This window comes from Garra rufa, chromosome 2, assembly GCF_049309525.1.
Source record: "Garra rufa chromosome 2, GarRuf1.0, whole genome shotgun sequence".
Taxonomy (NCBI): Eukaryota; Metazoa; Chordata; class Actinopteri; order Cypriniformes; family Cyprinidae; genus Garra; species Garra rufa.
The window spans coordinates 2,742,210-2,762,216 of record NC_133362.1 but is presented as its reverse complement, the minus strand read 5'-3'; the positions used below and the strand labels follow the sequence as shown (position 1 = coordinate 2,762,216).

The 20,007-nt window shown below is 29.3% G+C and overlaps 1 protein-coding gene across 1 annotated transcript in view; it reads right to left on the bottom strand.

The window, feature by feature from the left end:
• Positions 1 to 20,007, bottom strand: part of LOC141325799 (inositol polyphosphate-5-phosphatase A-like) — a 97,165-nt gene that overhangs the window by 32,675 nt on the left and 44,483 nt on the right. The window contains exon 2 of the mRNA XM_073834530.1: positions 1,557 to 1,598. Coding sequence (XP_073690631.1) covers positions 1,557 to 1,598 — 42 coding nt within the window. The remainder of the gene's footprint in view (positions 1 to 1,556; positions 1,599 to 20,007) is intronic.

The following is a 20,007-nucleotide window of genomic DNA, read 5'->3' as shown; positions in this document are numbered from 1 at the left end:
TTCCTCTTCTTCCGCTCATGCGTATGTTCATACTACTATAGATATATTTGAGTGTGTTGAACATTCAGTTATAAGTGCGTTCGTCACCTGTCTAATAAAATCCATAACATATCCATAACATAAGCGTCTTTAGGGTTTCCATGTTTTGTACAAAATAAAGCACACTCAGAGGACAGGTGTTTCAAGATCAGAAGACTCAATGAGAGTGTGTCTTGTCTTTTTTGTCAGTCAAAATAAGCAAAGGGAAATCAGTGTGTTCTGCAGGTAAATGCAGGTATAATCAGCTCTGGAGTGACAGCAGCTCAGAGACGCAGGTTTGATTAGGAAATGTGTTCGTAAATCCTTCAACACCGAACACACAAACAACATCAACAAACAACACAAATACTGAATCAGCTAAATAAAATGACGTAAGTGATATTCTGTTGCTTTCTTTAAAAGCCTAAACTTAATATATAAATCAGTCAAATCATTTAACGTAACGTGGCAAATAAATAAATATTCTAGAATATATATATATGTGACCCTGGACCACAAAACCAGTCATAAGGTTAAATTTTACAAAACTGAGATATACACATCATATGAAAGCTCAATAAATAAGCTTTCTATTTATGTATGGTTTGTTAGGATAGGACAATATTTGGCCGAGATACGTCTATTTGAAAATCTGGAATCTAAGGGTGCAAAAAAATCAAAATACTGAGAAAATCACCTTTAAAGTTGTCCAAATTAAGTTCTTAGCAATGCATATTACTAATCAAAAATTACATTTTGATAGGTTTACAGTAGGAATTTTACAAAGAATCTTAATGGAACATGATCTTTACTTAATTTCCTAATGATTTTTGACATAAAAGAAAAATCAATCATTTTGACCCATACAATGTATTTTTGGCTATTGCTACAAATATACCCCAGCGACTTAAGACTGGTTTTGTGGTCCAGGGTCACATATATATATATATATATATATATATATATATATATATATATATATATATAAGATTATTTTATTTTTGGTCACACCATGCTAACTGCATTAAATAATCATGATTACAATATTAACTAAAATAACTGACATTTTTAAGCAGCCCTAATAGCTCTCAGAACCGTAGGGCCCTATGAAATCCGTTTTATTTTTTCCAAACTCTGTTAGAATTTTTCTGGATGCCTTTTTTTTTTTTTTTGAATTTTTCTGGATTGTATTTATATATTTATACATATAATATTTTTTTTTATATATAATAATAATTATAAAAAAGAATAACATAAAATTTTTATTTAAAGGTAACAATATAAAAATATGAAAATTATACAAAATGTGCAGTCTTCTTACAAAACTGTTGTTGTTGCAACAAAGCAAGCTTTTTTAAACTAAGAAACCTGTTACACAGATCGAGTGTCAGGACATCATTTTCAGTGCACATATTCATCCTGATGTTAGTATCAGACAGTGATGTCATAAAGGCGAGTAAGCACAGGAGCCAATCATATGTGAGATCGACTGGAGGGGTGGGGCCTGTCAAAAAGATGAGATCAGACGGGTTTCTTACCTGGCAAAACTCCCGCAGCCATGTCTTCTGTAGGTTCTCCGGCTGAAAGAGGAAAGAGAGACGGGTTCAGTCAGACGTTCAGAGATTGATCTGCGTTTCATCACGAGATTTGGTGACTTGCATTGCATTAATTATACTAAAGTTCTCAGTAAAAGTCAGGTAGAAAAAAAAACAACAAATTGATTTCACACAAATATTTGTCCAATTCAAGGTCATTATCATTAACTAAAACCATAAAAATATAAACATAAAATAAACACTGGCTGAAATGAAATAAAATGTGTGACCTTGGACCACAAAACCAGTCATAAGGGTCAATTTTCTGAAATTTAGATTTATGCATCACATAAAAGTTGAAAAAATAAGCTTTCCATTGATGTATGGTTTGTTAGGATAGGACAATATTTGGCCGAGATACAATTGTTTGAATATCTGTAATTAAATATCGAGAAAATCACCTTTAAAGTTGTCCAAATAAGCTCTTAGCAATGCATATTACTAATCAAAAATGACGTTTTGATATATTTACAGTAGGAATAAAAGAAAAATCTATAATTTTATTCAAATATACCTGTGCTACTTAAGACTGGTTTTGTGGTCCAGGGTCACATTTGGAAAAAAAAAAAAAAGATTAAACTTATTTTATTTAAGCTAGTTGGCAAGTAGTTAATCATTTTTGTCCTTAAACTAAAAATGAATCAAATAACTTAATCAAATCTATTCAGACATGTAGAAAAATCTGATTAAAAATGACAATAGCTACAAATTTAAAAACAGAAAATATAATGTAATTCAACATATTAACCAAAACTGTAATAGTATATCAATTAAATTAAATTAACACAACTGAGGAATGTGTGCACCCGTACAGTTGATAATAAAGAGTATTTCTGGAATTCAATGGGTGAATTATCTCTTTAAATATACTTGCGCGTGTCTGATATCAACATGCAGTGACACGAATCATTCATATGGATGAAAGCATCTGTGATTCTACATGAATGAATGAATACTACAATAACTCAGCTACAATAACAATGTGTTTGAGTGTACATGTTATCATGTCTGAGTGAACACACACACACACACACACACACACACAGACTCTTCCCACCGCACAAGACTATATAAGGACACACACACTGAACCCTGACATTACACACACAGAGGAAACACTGCACTAAATATGGCTTGCAGTCACACACACACACACACACACACACACACACACACACACACACACAGAGTCTTGAGTGAAACATGTGTTTGTAAACATGTGTTGAAATGATAAACAACACAAATGCATTTCTTAAGACAATGTGAAACATCATTTTTATATTTAGTTCCAAAGTGTGACAATAAAAAAATAAAGATGGGCTTGATTTTATTCACAACTGACTGCCTTTCATGTGACTATAAACAAAAACAAACTCAAAGGAATATTAATACTGTGACAAATATGTGTTGAGAAAAAAAAGTCGAAATATTACGAAAATAAAGTTTAAATATTGCGAGTAAAGTCGAAATATTATGAAAATAAAGTTGAATTATTGCGAGAATAAAGTCAAAATTTTGTGAAAATAAAGTCAAAATATTGCGAAAAATAAAGTCTAAATATTGCGAGAATAGTCAAAATTTTGTGAAAATAAAGTCAAAATATCGTGAAAAAAAAGGTCAAAATATGAGAATAAAGTCAAAATTTTGTGAAAAAAAAAGTCAAAATATTGCGAAAATAAAGTTGAAATTTAGCAAGAACAAAGTCGAAATATTACAAAAATAAAGTCAAAATATTGCGAGAATAAAGTTAAAATATTACGAAAATAAATTTGAAAACATTATGAAAATAAAGTCGAAATATTGCGAGAATAAAGTTGAAATATTGCGAGAATAAAGTCGAATTATTACGGAAATAAAGTCGAATTATTACGAAAATAAAGTTGAAATATTGCGAGAATAAAGTCTAAATAGTGTAAAAAAATTAACTCTAAATATTATGACAATAAAGTCGAAATACTGCGAGAATAAAGTTGAAATATTATGAAAATAAAGTTGAAATATTATAAAAATAAAGTCAAAATATTGTGACAAGGTCAAAATACTGCGAGAATATATTGCGAGAATAAAGTTGAAATATTATGAAAATAAAGTTGAAATATTGCGAGAATAAAGTTGAAATATTGTGAGAATAAAGTCGAAATATTATAAAAAATAAAGTCAAAATATTGTGACAAAGTCAAAATACTGCGAGAATATATTGCGAGAATAAAGTCGAAATACAATGAAATAAAAAATGTGAAATAAAAATGTAAAGAAACCAAACCAATGTATCGTTGACATTTGTGGCAGCGAGAAAAGCAATACAAGTATTTCAGGAACAGTGTTTTCAGCTTACTTTCTTATTTTTATATAAAATGATGGCATGCAGTTGCTTCAAACTCAAACTTTAGTATCATTTATCTGTGTTTTCTGACTGAAATGTTCAAGATTTTCCTTGAAAGCATGACAAATTCTAAAAGCCAAAGAGAGTGGAATCATGTTAGGTGACTGTAAACACACACATGCAGCAGGAATGATGGAACGATCCGGAAGAGTCGCGGGTCACTGCGGGTTCATGATGAGATCTGAGCCGCGACCTGCAGGAAAATCAGCTAAAGTAGGACTGAGCTCCTCCAGAGCTGTGGCTAAAAACACCAGCTTATCAAAAGTTAATTTGCGGTTAATTAGAGAGGGATCTCCACCGGAGGCCTGATGAAAATAGCCGCGCGTGCTCTCCTCCACCGATCCGGCCTGGTTTACGCTGCCTCCGGGGAATCAGAGCGCTCCGATTTAGCCAAACGTATTTCAGGAGCGCCGTGAGAATATGCCTTTAAAAGGAGAGCGAAACCGCACGCTAAACACGGCGGAACAACAGCGAGTGCTGGGATAACAGGTACTTTCAGCAGGAGATGACAGACATGTGCTGCTTTTAGATCGAACTCCTTTCAATTCTGGAAACATGAGCCGTTTCAGTTCCACGTGCCCTTTATGTTCATACGGCTCTATAATCGCTCAGCGTTTACTGTGGAAATGATGCTTAGAACACTAGTAATCACAATCATTACTAGAGAAACACATCAAACACACACATCAAGCACTGATTACATCAGAATACCATGGTACTTTGATAGATACTATAGTACATATTCAGTTTAGTGCCCTGTCAACATTATGTACATATGGGACGAAACACACGGAAACGCACTCACACACACACTCATGCAAATGTGCACAAACACGCATACACACAAACATACACACACTGAAATGCACACATAGATGTAAACACACACACACTCACACAATGCACACACACACGGAAATTAACGTGGAAATGTTGAAAACAAACATGCACACACACATAAACACACAAGCTAACACTAGGGATGCACCGAAATGAAAATTATTGGCTGAAGCCGAACACGGTTTTTCATGTATTTTGCCATTATTTTTCACCACTGCATAAATTAAATAGCCTATATATGCTTTTTACAGTATTTATACAGTATTTACAGTATATATATTTACAATATTTTTACAGCATTTGTTTTTTGTCTTGCTTTTCAAAGAAAAAAATCAATTACAAAACAACAATTTAAAAATATTTCCTTAACACTGAACATTTGTAACATTCTAGTAGACATTATAGCCTACCAACAAACCACAATCTAACTTAAAATTATTAAAATAATAATATTAAAATAATATTCTTTGGTCATTTTTAAGAGCCCCTTCTTGAATCAGGCATGTGTTTTTAATGAACAAATAAATGCAGCCTTGCTGAGCAAAGGAGAATGTTATGATAAATGTATTAATAGAGCTGCTGGAATTATTATTGGCATTTTTTTTTTCTTACTTTTTAAAATGCCAATACTAACATTTCTGAATGTTGTCTTTTATTTAGTGGTAAACCCGCAAGAAGAGCTCAGTCCTAGTGTTTGCTGGCAGCAGCAGATTTGTGAATGATTGTCATCTTTGGTCTTTGAACCCTGGCTAAGGAGCTGCTGTCAGAATAAACACAATTGGTGTCTGGTGTATTAGACAACAGAACGTTCTGGAGTTGATTGACTAATGGATGATTTCAGTCATCATACAGTAACCTTTCTCTTCTCATGAAGACATGCGATTAGGGGTGGGAGAAAAAATCGATTCTCCGATGCACATCGCGATTCTCTCTTCAACGATTCTGAATCGATTCCTAATATTTCAGAATCGATTCTGAGCTTGTTTTTTTCCTCCCGCATATGACACGTGTGCGCGCTAGAGACGCGGCAGGATTCATTGCACAGGATTTGCACTGTGAGACTCGTGAGCACTGCTTGACAGTGTGCTTCCATCCGTCGTGTTTTACTTTAGATATGCGTTCATTCTGCCGTCTGGAATGCCTTACTATTAGATGCACGAAACTCTTGCACTGACAGACTTTCACGTGCACTTTGTGTTTGTTCGTCCTAAATTGCGGATGCGGTTAAATGCACTTGCATTTTGGAATAGTTTTAAACGAAACTGTACATACAGTCAGTTATGATTTCAGAGCAGGACAAAACATCTGATATATCGAAATAGATCTATGCATCAGTGGCGTCCATATAAGCTGCTATAATGCTCTGCATACCCAGGCTGTTAGAGAGAATGCGTTCACGTGTTAAATAATGTAAACATGCTTATAAATGAATCCCTAATGTGAGACTGAATCTTCCGGGCAAGCAGATTCTCCGCATCTTCCTCGACTCCTCAGAATTGATGCGCATTCTGTTTTGCTGGCGTGCGCGTGATTTCATTCGCGGGGTAAGCTGTCCGCGAAGCGCAGGCCCAAGCGGAAAAACGCGCTGTTGCTGCCAGATCCTGATTGCCAAAAATGTATTGTATTTTTGTATATTATATATAATATGTATATTTTCATAATTTCTCAACAATTCAAAATTTGAAAGTCCACAGAAAAAAATAGCCTATATAAAATTTATATAATTTAAAAAAAATAATAAACAGGAAAAAGAGGAAATATTGAAATATGATTTCGTCTCTGATTTTATTGGTGTCTAAATAATCTCAAGATATTATTATTTTTGGTATTACTGGTGGTTTTAGTCACCACTTGCCACTGCTGTGCATTAGTTTGAATGCAGCCTGGTAAAGCTGCCTGTCTATGATCTTATGAGTAATAATAAAACGGCAGTAATGCTGAGGAAAAAAGAAAAACTATTGTCTGTAAACTTTCGGATACCTGAAGAAAACTTATTTTAAATAAGTAATTGTTTTAAAAAGAACCTTGCTTATATAATTTAAGAAATAAAGTTAAATTGGCACAAAATAATTTTGATATATGAAAATGTAGCCATGTGCAGTAATATTGAAAACTGAGAATGTGAGCATCGTGATATGTAGTTGATAATGAAAACAGTAATTAAATTGAATCTTGAAATCAATGAAGATTGACACACCTACTTTTACAGAGATTCCAACTATAAACAAAAAGCATAGAAACTGCAATTTTACATGTTTTTAAAATTGTAAAGTTGTATTTGCACAGCAGAAGAATTAATTGGGAAAAAATATATAGATCAAGAATCGTTTTGGAATCGGATCGTGACTCCCGGAATCGGAATCGGATCGGATCGTGAAGTGCCTGAAGATTCCCACCCCTACATGCGATGCGCTTCTAAACAGTCTCTCGCTGTCGCTGCTTGGAATGATTTTTGTGTCTTTCTCGGACAGTTTTTAAATGCTTCCACACTGACCACGTTTGATCATTAGTGCACGCTTCTGTTTGATCGCGTCACCTCATTATTCTCTATCATTTATTTGGCCTTTTCACTATAATTTTGGTTGCCGAACATTTGGTGCATCCCTAGCTACAACGTATTTAAATAGCCACTCAGATTTTTGTATTCGCAATGGTGTCCAATATTTCGACTTTATTTTCAATATATTTTGACTTTATTCTTGCAATATTTCAACTTTATTTTTGTAATATTTCAACTTTATTCTCATAATATTTCAACTTTATTCTCGTAATATTTCAACTTTATTCTCGTAATATTTAAACTTTATTTTCATAATATTTCAACTTTATTCTCATAATATTTCAACTTTATTTTCATAATATTTAAACTTTATTTTTGTAATATTTCAACTTTATTCTCGTAATATTTCAACTTTATTTTCATAATATTTAAACTTTATTTTTGTAATATTTCAACTTTATTCTCATAATATTTCAACTTTATTTTTGTAATATTTCAACTTTATTCTCATAATATTTCAACTTTATTGTCGCAATATTTCAACTTTATTTTTGTAATATTTCAACTTTATTTTTGTAATATTTCAACTTTATTTTTGTAATATTTAAACTTTATTTTCATAATATTTAAACTTTATTTTCGCAATATTTAAACTTTATTTTCATAATATTTAAACTTTATTTTCGCAATATTTAAACTTTATTTTCATAATATTTAATTATTATTATTATTATTATTATTATTATTATTATTATTTCACTTAAAAACATATTACTTATTGTAATATAAAAACTGCACTTTAAAAAATATTTCATAATAATTTAATTAATGTCTCAGTATGTTCAGCTGCTAGAGTTTTTATTTTTTTATATAACCGCAGGGAATCCCTTTAAGGTTCGGTGAAACAGGTTTTACAAACGTGTCTCATTACAAATCCAGTCAAACGCTGTAATCATCATATATTCCTGCACAAATACAGTGGAAACCCCAGCTTCTCCTGAAGAGCAGCGGTGCATTACAGCAAACAGAGGCGAACCTTTGACAAATCAGACTCTGACGACGCTCTGGAGTCGATACGCTCTCAATCGCACTTCCAGAAAACAGGAGCTTATAGGGCAAGCCGGTTTGACGGGGTTTCCTTGAACAAACATCCCGCACTTACTGCGGGAACGTCCTGCTGGAGCTGCAGACACGATTACAGAAGCACACATGAACACACAGGCCTGGGGTTTCTAATGAAGGATCATCTCAGTGTTATATTCGCTGTACAGTAGAGATGAGCTGGAGATCAGTGATGGACCGACTGTCAGGAAAACCAGGACAGAGAGTCTAGAGAGATCCACTGCTGAAAATACTGACAGAGAGACTGAGAAAGAGTGGGTGGGTCTCCACAGACTGATGCTCGTCTCTGATTGGCTGCTGGAATCACTGGCTCTTAATTTTCATCAGTCATTAGAGGACAAAGCTGTTAGAGACCCTGAGATCACAATTAAATCTAGATTTGATTCAATACTTGATTTGATTCAGTGTTGAATCATTTGTACACATTTTTTCTATTAAAATCTCTCACAGACAACACAGGGAACCCTGTCAGATGGTTAAAACCAACAGAAGAGTTAAACCATTACAAAAAATGAATTAAAAAAAGTAGTGTATTTTTAGATCTAACTCAAATAAAAAAAATATGTAAAAAATAATATGAACACATATACAGTATATATATATATATATATATATTTTTTTTTTTTACTAAAATAATATTTAAATTGCACAAAAGGTAATATTGCACATAGGTTATAAGTATTATTATTTATTTATGATTTAATGTTTATTTTAATGATTTAATGATTCAATTTTTATGTAACATTAAAATAGTTTATTCCAATTTGCAGTTGGAGTAGATAAAAAAAAACAGTGATATTTTAGTACCACTGAGTAGTTTTAAATAATTTAGACTTAAGATGTGACTAGCTGAAATAATTGTATTAATTTATTTAAATTTAATTTTTTTATTTAAGTAATTTTATTTTTTTTAATGTTCTAAATTTTAGTTTAGTTTTAGTCAACAATAATAAATAAGCTTGATATAAATAAAGAAATATTTCATATAATGCATACATTTAGCAAAACACTGACTATTTCAAGCTGATTATTGACTTTTTAATCCCTGAATATCTTTAGATAAACACCACAATCTCTCACAACAATGAAGAGTACCGAAACCACATCTGTTGCTTGAATTTATCTATTAAATTGACATAATTTTGACTTTATTTTATGCTAAAAGTGATAAAGCACAAAGCTTATGATGATTTACTGCACTACAAATAATATTTTTGTTCAACAAACAACTAAAAACAGCATAAACTAAAAGACTAGAAAATGAAGACTGATTCAAATGGATATAATTGATTTTGTGAACCATGTGTCACACGTGTTTTGATCCAGCGACCGTCAGCGAGCTTTCAAGAGAAGCGTCCTGTCAGTGGAAAAACACACGGAGAAAGACACGCGTGTGCCGCATCTACGCAAACAAACCCCAGCGGCAGACGATACAGTCACGCAAATCATATTGACTCTTCATCCGCTCAAATCAACAAGATCAACTCATAACCCAGACCTCATTATGAGCATGTGTGCTTATATTTACAAAGACACACACAAACACACGTGTGCTGAGGTCTTTCCTGTCATATTAAAGTTTTCACATGATCGCTGCCAAACACATTCTCACAAAAGACACTTTGAGCAGCTCACAGATGAAGATGAGAACAAGAGCGGCTATTCAACACTAAACACGTGGATGTTTTACAGGACGTTCGTGCCTCTATTGAATCGTCATGATGAGCTATTAGTGAACATGCAGATAAACCGCAGATCTGATCTGATTTACGTCAGATAACGAACACACACTAGATTTCAGACGCTGGGTTTGTCATTTGTGTTTATGTGACATTCATCTGAGTTTGGCTGTATTTCAGTCAGTACTGAGGTGTGAAAACGCTATAATAATACAGATTTTAACCTTTGAGTATGTCTGTTTGAGAAGGAAATGTTTTGCATTTAGAAATTAGACTGAAAGGAAATCATGTGCATCGGGTTCAGACAGCAAGGAATTGTGGGTTCTGTGCGATATTGACCAAAAAAAAGTGTATTATTATATTTCGTTATTTTAGTATCATTGTGACATTCGATTTTTTACTAATAGATTGCATTAGGGTTTTATTTCTATATTTTTGGTTTTAATTTTAGTTCAAGTTTCAGTAATTTTGTTTTGATTTATTTCAGTTTTAGTTGTTTTAGTTCATAAAGTAAATGAGAATGTGAAATGTTGTATGAAATCATTTTAAGCTTGTTTCTATTTATTTATTTATTTATTTTTTTGTTTTTGTTGTTGTTGGTTAATTTAGTTTGTTTTGTAATAATGTTAACGAGCATGACAGAAAAAACAACAATAATAATAATAATAAAAATCTGTATTATATATAGATTATCATCATCATTATTTATATATTATGTAATATAAATTAATCATTCAGAATTACATAAAATATAAAAAATATTATTAAAATACAATACAAATATATTAAAATAATTTAAATATATACTACTAATAATAATAATTATTATTATTATTATTATTATTATTATCATTATTATTTAACAATCATATCATTTTAGAATAATAATAAATCTATATTACATTTCATATTATATATATCATCATCATCATATATTATGTAATATAAATTAATCATTCAGAATTACATTAAATATATAAATAAAGATATATAAATATATATATAATATATATAAAAATATATATAAATTAGGGCCGGGACTTTAACGCGTTAATTTAGATTAATTAATTACACAAAAATAACGCGTTACATTTTTTTAACGCATTTTAATCGCACTTATTTTTCAACGCGGAACGTTTCTCACTGGATGAGTTTCGGTGGACCGATTATACTGCAGCACCAACTAGCTTTCAGAGGTGCGTTCCATTCGACCGTAAGTGCACTGCGAAGTGGAAGAGATTCCAAATCGAAGGGAGTGAACATGTTCAGTTCGAAGGGCACTGCGAACGGCATATGGAATAACTGGATGTTATAAAGTGGACGGGGAAAATCACACAACTGTCATTGCACACCGCGTCACCAGTTAGAAGTAACGTTAATGATGGAGCAGAGCCGTTGAAGTTTATTTTAAAGGCTCTAAAAATGGAGCGGTTGCAATAAATGTTGTTATTATTATACAAATTAGAGTGTTTATGAATGGTTATGGCGATTCGTGTTACATTTGCATATTGTATTGTATGAATGAAAGTAAAACCAGCGAGGTGAGACTCTGTCTTGTTTTATTTAACGTTACCACTGGATAGTATGGGCTGTGTGTGGGAAAGAAAGTGTGTGAGATAAGACCACAAAAATCAGTTAACGGTCCATTTTGACTATATTTATAGTATATAAGTTTATATGTATTTAAATTTGAAAGTAAGATAAATTACAATATTTATTTATGTTATATCATAATCTGTGTTGATTTGCTTTGATGATGTTCCAGGGCATTCCAAATGAGCGATTATTGTCAGCGAAGTCCACTTCATCGGATATACCGTGCTAAGAGAGTAGGGAGCAGTGAACACTGTATAGGGACCCTGTCGATCGCGGAATGCACCTAAAAGCAAACCACAGTGAACATTGACAAAGAAGCTGATGAGACCGCTTTGGTTGGCCATATTGCACTGGTCTGTTGGACTTGGTTGAACAAAAATAAACAATATTTTGTTGCTTAAGCTTATGTATTCAGTCATTATTCAATGGTATACTAAAAATCCATATGAAAAAACTTACTTCTCACTGTTCTCAGGTCAAATATGTATATGCGATTAAAATGCGATTAATTTCGATTAATTAATTACAAAGCCTCTAATTAATTAGATTAATTTTTTTAATCGAGTCCCGGCCCTAATATAAATATAAAAATATAAATATAAAAATAAATAAAGACACATCATTAACCGTTTTTGCAAACGAAATAGTTCTAAGCAACAGCAGAAACTCCTTGAATCTCCGAGCAACACAGCAGTATTTCAGTACTGAATGATTTAGCATTTTTTAATGAATCGAGTCAGTGAACGAACTGGTTGAATCCATCTATGGTTGAATCCGTGACTCATTCATTAAGACAGTGACTACTGCCACCTATTGGTGGTTCGGTTTTATATTTAAAGGTATTGCATTTTTCCAATATTTTAGATTTATGTTTAAAAAAAGTATAACATAGTGCAATTTTACTGTGTAAATGCATTTTTTGGAACCCCTTATCTTCATTAAACAGTCTAATACAGTTTTATATATTTTTTATTTAATATTCAGTTTTATAATATTCTAATTTGATGTATTGATAATTTAAGAATTTGATGTGAATGATGACACATACAGTTAGTAAGGTTAGGAAAATGAGGTTAAAAAGGTGTCCTAGAAATCAATTTAAGGCAATTATCACAAATATTCAGATTAAAGTAAGACCTTATAGAGTAGTGATGAGACTATTGCTTCAGAATAGATTAATTTACAGCAAAAAAAGGCATTTTTTTGCCCCGGATAAGTAAATTTTTCATTTGGACAAGTGAATGTCTAATTTACTTGTCCGAAGGACAAGCCCATTTCAAAGCTTAATGTTAATAAAGAAAAAGTTTAGTTGTTCTTTTTATTAAGTGAATCTATTGCTCCTTAGCATTGCAGTCAAGAAACCGAACCAAACCGAACCGAACCGTGGCTCCAAAACCGTGAATCGAACCGAATCGTGCCTTTGGTGTATCGTTACACCCTTAATGCCGATAACTCAAGAAGTATTGAAGATATCACAATATGATTTTAGATTCTAGTTCTTCATAAACTTTTCTTTTAGAATCTTAATTTTCAAGACCCTACATCATTCAGTCCCAGAGTCACTGACAACACATTTTACTAATAGAGCTACCAATCTCTGCGCAAAAATAAGATGATGCTGCCGTCTTCCTGAAGTCATTTTTACCCCCCTGTAACGACTCTGAATCTCAGTTGAAAATTGCCATTTTGACCTCCCTCTACAAAATACTGGATTACTCAGTAAATATTCATCCATGACATTCAATATTTTGGCTTTCATCACTATACGTGTCTATCTTTCTTTAGAATAAATATTAGCAAAATCAAAATTTGAGCCGGGGACCTCTGGTTGAGTTGACACTGAATGACCCAGCAGGGAATCGTGATACCTTTTTTAGTACGGATATACCGTGCAACACTAAAGCATAGACACTTAGGAGAATCAGAATCACATAAACACACACACACACACACACACACACACTATCAGACAGAGATATCAGACACACTCCCACTATCTGATCTCAAACAGGTTTGTGTGAGATAACACTACAGGAAGCTCATATTTTCAGCAGTAGATCAGGATTCCTGATGAAACAGAAGAACACAAGTGTTTGCATTCATGCAGTCGCACACGAGGGGTTTCAGAACTAAAACATGCACAGAAGTGTCATTTAAAGTCAAACGAGCGGCGCAGTAATTCAGCTCCTGTGGGTCACATGGACAACCGTAATAAACTGGAATAAAGAGCCAAAGTGGCTGAAAATAGAGTGGAAAATCCGGCTGACGCTCCAGAGCTGCGTTTCTCCAGTTATGGCCAGAGCGGCACGGATCAGAGGTCACCACTGAATTGGGAGATCCCAGCGGACCGCACTGATGCATTCTGGGATAAACACGCTTACGGACACACACGCTCTCTCTGACAGACTTGATTAGTGAGAATTATTCTCAGGAACTGATCAACAATGAATGTCAGCAAGAGAAAACATTTTAAACATTGAATCACTTGCATTTACATTATGGACGTAAATAGTTTGCAAAGTCCTTGAAGACTCTCACAGTAAACAGCCACTAACAAGAAAAGATCACTAGTGTTCCACATTACAGTATGCACTACTAGTTAGACGTTTAGACATCTACATTTTGGGATATTAGCAAAGTCATTAAAACTAGTAAATAAAACAAACAGAGGAATTACATAATGACTAAAAGATGTGAAAATGTGAATATAGTGTTTAATGTAATTCTATAAATTTTTCTATAAATTACTACTACTACTATTAATATTAATAATAATAATAAAAATATATTATTGTAACAACAAAAATGTTTATATTTACATTTTTAATATGCATTATTAAAAACAATTAGTTGTCTAAAAAATAAAATCACAAAAATATAAATCATCATTTTTGATGTTTTTAAATAATTATAACAACAACAACAACAACAACAACAATAAAACTGCAGATATTTAAATATTTAATATACATTTTTAATTATTGTTAAAAATTAGTTGCCCAAAAATAAAATCATTACAAATATATATTAAAAAATGTGTATTTAATATATTTATATAAAACATTATTATTACTACAAACATATCAAAATATAATCAAAGTATTATGCTTGTTATCATCAATGATGATGATGATGATAATAATAATAATAATAATAATAATAATAATAATAAATTGTAGATATTAATATTATTTACTTTAATGAATGTATTATTAATGAATAAATATTGCTTTCTAAATAATAAAAACACAAGTTTATGTAATGACCAAAAGTAAATGTTATATATTTACATCAATTAATATTATTAATAGTAGTCGTAGTAGTAGTAATAATAATAATAATAATAATAATAATAATAATAATAATAAATTATTGTGATTTTTTAAAAATAATTATAATTATAACAACAACAATAATAGTAATAATAAAATTGTACATTTACATTTTTTTAATTCATTATAAAAATATGTGTTGTCCAACGAATAAAATCACAAAAATATAAATTATATTTAATATATTTATATAAAACTATTATTATTATTATTATTATTATTATTATCATTATTATTATTATTATTATTATAAACATAAAAAATATTAAAGTATTTTTCTTGTTGTCAATGCCGATAATAATAATTTTAATAAACATTGTATATATTTTTATTTTTATTATTTATTTTAATGAATGTATTATTAATAATGAATAAATGTTTGTTTTGTAAAAAAAATAAAAAAAATAAAACTATCACAATAAAAAAATAATAAAATTATGTAATAGCCAAAAATAAATTGCTTTTGATATATTCATATAAATTATTATTATTATTATTGCTGCTGCTATTGTTAAAAATATGTACAATTCACCCAATATATATTATACACCCCTATAAAAAATTCACAGTACAATTTGTGTTTCTGAAGAACTAATTTAAACGATTTCATCAGAAGCTTTTCGATTAAAGGCTGTTATGATCATACAAATCACAAAATGAGTGCATTTGCTAGTGTGCATACTGAAGTACCATAGTATTACCATAGTACTGTCACAGTGCATCTATATAAGGCTCTTAATGGAAGCTCAATCTGTGCAGGACGTGACAGCTGACCCCTAATGCAGTGACTCAAGCACTCTCTTAAAATACAGCATTGTTCTGCATCTGACCTTATGACCTTTCACCCTTACTTGACCTCTGACCTCCATCAGGTACAACACTAGAACGGATGAGAAGTGCTCATCTACAATCACGACTAGTGTAAAACAGGCCAGACTAAAGCAGTCCTGCATTATTCACCAGACGGAGGAAAGAAAAGCAGGGCAACGAAATTTACATTAGAAATCTGCTCTAGTTTTACAGGCTCATAAACACACAGACGTCTCGTGAGCTTGGTCCTGATGGATTTCTTCTTAATAGAGAATAACACACTCCACGTCTCCAAGCGTAAACAGGAAACGCTCACAAAGCGAGGAGACGTCACACCCAGAAAGAACGACTGGACTTCCTGTTCGTCCTGATACTCAAGCTTCCGCCACAGCAGTTCAGCTCTTAAGACGTCAAAAGATAGAAATAAAAGATGAATCAGTCAGAGCGGATCTTCAGTTCATCTCAATCACTTGTGTACGAATCAAACACGTTAGACTTCAATTAATCATAAATAAATGATACTTTAATTTAAAAAAAAAAACATTCAAATTACATTAAAAGTGTTGTTATTATTATTAATAATAATAAAAGTATCATGAATTTTTTTTTAATTATAACAAAAACAACAATACAATTTTAGATATTTACATTAATCCGCATTATTAAAAATAATACGTAAAATAAAAGAAATTACAAAAATATAAATTGTATTTTACTTATCGTATATTATTTAAAATTAGATATTTATATTTATTTATTTTTTTAATGAATGCATTATTAATAATGAATAAAAACATTCAAAATCACAAAATTCTGTAATGACCAAAAATAAATTGTTTTGATATATTTATATAAATTATTATTAATGATTATTATCATTAATAATAAAAGTATTATGATTTTCAATAATTATAACAATAATAATAATACAATATTAGAAATTTACATTTTTATGCATTATTAGTTGTCAAAAAAAATAAAATCACAAAAATAAAAATGGTACTCAATATATTTCAAACATTATCATTACTATTATTAATATTATTATTATTATTATTATTATTATTATTACAAATATATATAAATATATATAATATAAGTTTTATGCTTGTTATCATCAATGATGATAATAAAAAAGTATTATTTAAATAATTTATTTTTTTGTATTTATCTTAATGTATTATTAATAATGAATAAATATTTGTTTTCAAAATAAAAAAATAACTAAATAAAAGTAACAATCACAAAATTATGCAATGACCAAAAATAAATTGCATTTAATATATTTATGTAAATTATTATTATTATTATTATTATTAAAAGTATTATGATTTTTTTTTCAATAATTATAACAGCAGCAACAATAATAATAATAATAATAATAATAATAATAATAATAATACAATATTTACATTTTTATTGGTCATTTCTAATATGCATTATTAAAATAAAATAAAAATATTAATTGTATTTAACAGATTTATTTAAAACATTATTATTATTATTATTATTATTATTATTATTATTATTACAAACATAAAATTATTATTCTTGTTACCATCAATGATAATATTATTATTATTATTATTATTATTATTATTATTATTATTATTATTAATAAACTGTAGGTATTTATATTTTATTTATTTTAATGAACGTATTGTTATGATGAATATATTTGTTTTCTAAACAAAAATTAAAAATAAAATAAAAAATTAATATTTTTATATTTATTTATAGAAGTTATATTATATTATATTATACTTCAAATGATCATAACTATATTATACTTAAATTTTTTAAAAACATTAAAATTACATAAATTGTTTTTTGTGAGGTATAGCACTTTAATATTGTAAAATAATTGCTAAATAAAACATTCACAAACATTAGAAATGCTATAAAGGTGTATATTAGTTTTTAAAATTAACTGAAACAATAAAAACACATTTTTGTTATCTAAAGTAATATAAATGTTAAATGAAATAAAGCACGTTTAGGTATTTTATATTTAATTTCAGTTATTTATTTATTTATTTATCATATTTTTTTTAGTTTTAACTTAATGAAAACTTAAAAATGAATAAAAACAATATAAAAATATTCAAAAATATAAAAAAACTCAAGTTTTTTCACTTTTATATTTTTACATTTTATTTTTTCATTGCATTATGATTAGTTTATAGTTTTAATCGATTTGTTGTGTTTTTTTTATTAGTTTTTGTTTTTTATATGCATGTCCATATATTTCTTTTTATTTCACTTTTAGTTACTTTAGTAAATCAAGTTAAATTAAATAAAAATGTGAATGCTGCTTTGAAAACCAGCTGAAATTAGCTGTTATAAAATAAAGTATTAAAAAAGCTTAATGTTTTATGTCAAGTAACACAAATGGGATTTTTATTATTTTTAGTTTTAGTTTCAGTTTTAACTATAAAATCCCTGAAACAAATAAACTTGGGCTTGAGGTTAATTGCACCAAACAAGTAACTTTGGAATATAAGACAGGGACATTTCTAATGATTATTAAAAACTGTTTTAGTAATGAATAACTACTGCTAGTGTACTACTACTGTATTATGTATCTGGAAACTGATCCAGAATTGTTGAGCTCCTCCCAAACCCATCCTGCTTTTCTCTTTCTCCGTCTTCCCAAACTCCTCGGATACAGACGGATCTCGCCGCTCTCTTATCTCCCGCTGCTCTCGCTCACAGCTTCCTGTTTGCAGTCAAGCAGGACAAACATGGAAAACATTTCACAGTCCGTCACATCTGCAGCATGAGCCTGACAGAGATATAATTTTAGTTTTCCTGCTGCAGACAATGAAGCAGCGAGAGAGAGAGAGACATAGAGAAAGAGAAGGAGAGAGAGAGAGAGAGACTGGAGGAAGTTCACGTTCCGGGTTCAACTCACTCTGAACACACTTATGACGGGAAAACTCTGCGGTTACATTAAGACACTTACGATGGAAGTGAAAGAGGACAGAAATTAAAAGTAAAGTAAAGCCACAAGACTTTCACATTAGGCATGTGATAACGACACTAGAGCCCTTTGATTTCTAGGAAATGGAAAACGCAAAAGGACTGTGTAATATGTAAAAAAAAATTGGATTAATTTATTTTAAAAAGTAGGGCTGTACAATTAGTCGAACTGAATGTATTAACAACAAGATTAATAATTTATTAAATACATTTTTAATCTTATTTGATTATATTTTACAAGATTGTTTCAATTTAAACTGAAGTTTAAAAATTTAAAGTACAAATTTAAAATTTGAATGAAGTTGCATTCATTTTATTGCCACCATTTTTGATAATAAAATACAGAATCCAGAAAAATTAAAACAGAACACTCAAAATTTCTGAAAAAAATCAATCAAGTTCTATTAATGTTCAAATTAATAAATAATTCTGATTTTTAAAAAATAAATGAATAAATATTGTTAATATATACATTTGCATTAAATCACTAAATAAAGAATCCAGAAAAATTAAAACAGACTACACAGATTTTCTGCAAAAATAAAACATTTCATAGTTAAAATTAATAAATTATTCTGATTTATTAAAAAAATAAATAAGCAAATTTTAAATAATTAAATAAATATTTTTTATAAATTAAATGAGATCCTTTTTATTATGAAAATTTAATTAAATCACTAAAAATGGTATACAAAAAATAAAACAAAAAACAAATTAAAAAAATTGAGAAAAAAGTATCATGTTTAAGTTTTTTTATATTTTTTGAATTCAACTGATTATGCATAAATTTTGCTATAAAAATGTAATTAAACTTAATAAATAATTTAAATAAAATAATTCTGATTTATTAAAAAATAAATATTATTATAATATTATATAATAATAATAATAATAATAATAATATTATCATTATTACTATTATATATATATATATATATATATATATATATATATATATATATATATATATATATATATATATATATATATATATATATATATATATATATATATATATATATATATATATATATATATATATATATATATATATATATATATATATATATATATATATATATATATATATATATATATATATATATATATATATATATATATATATATATATATATATATATATATATAT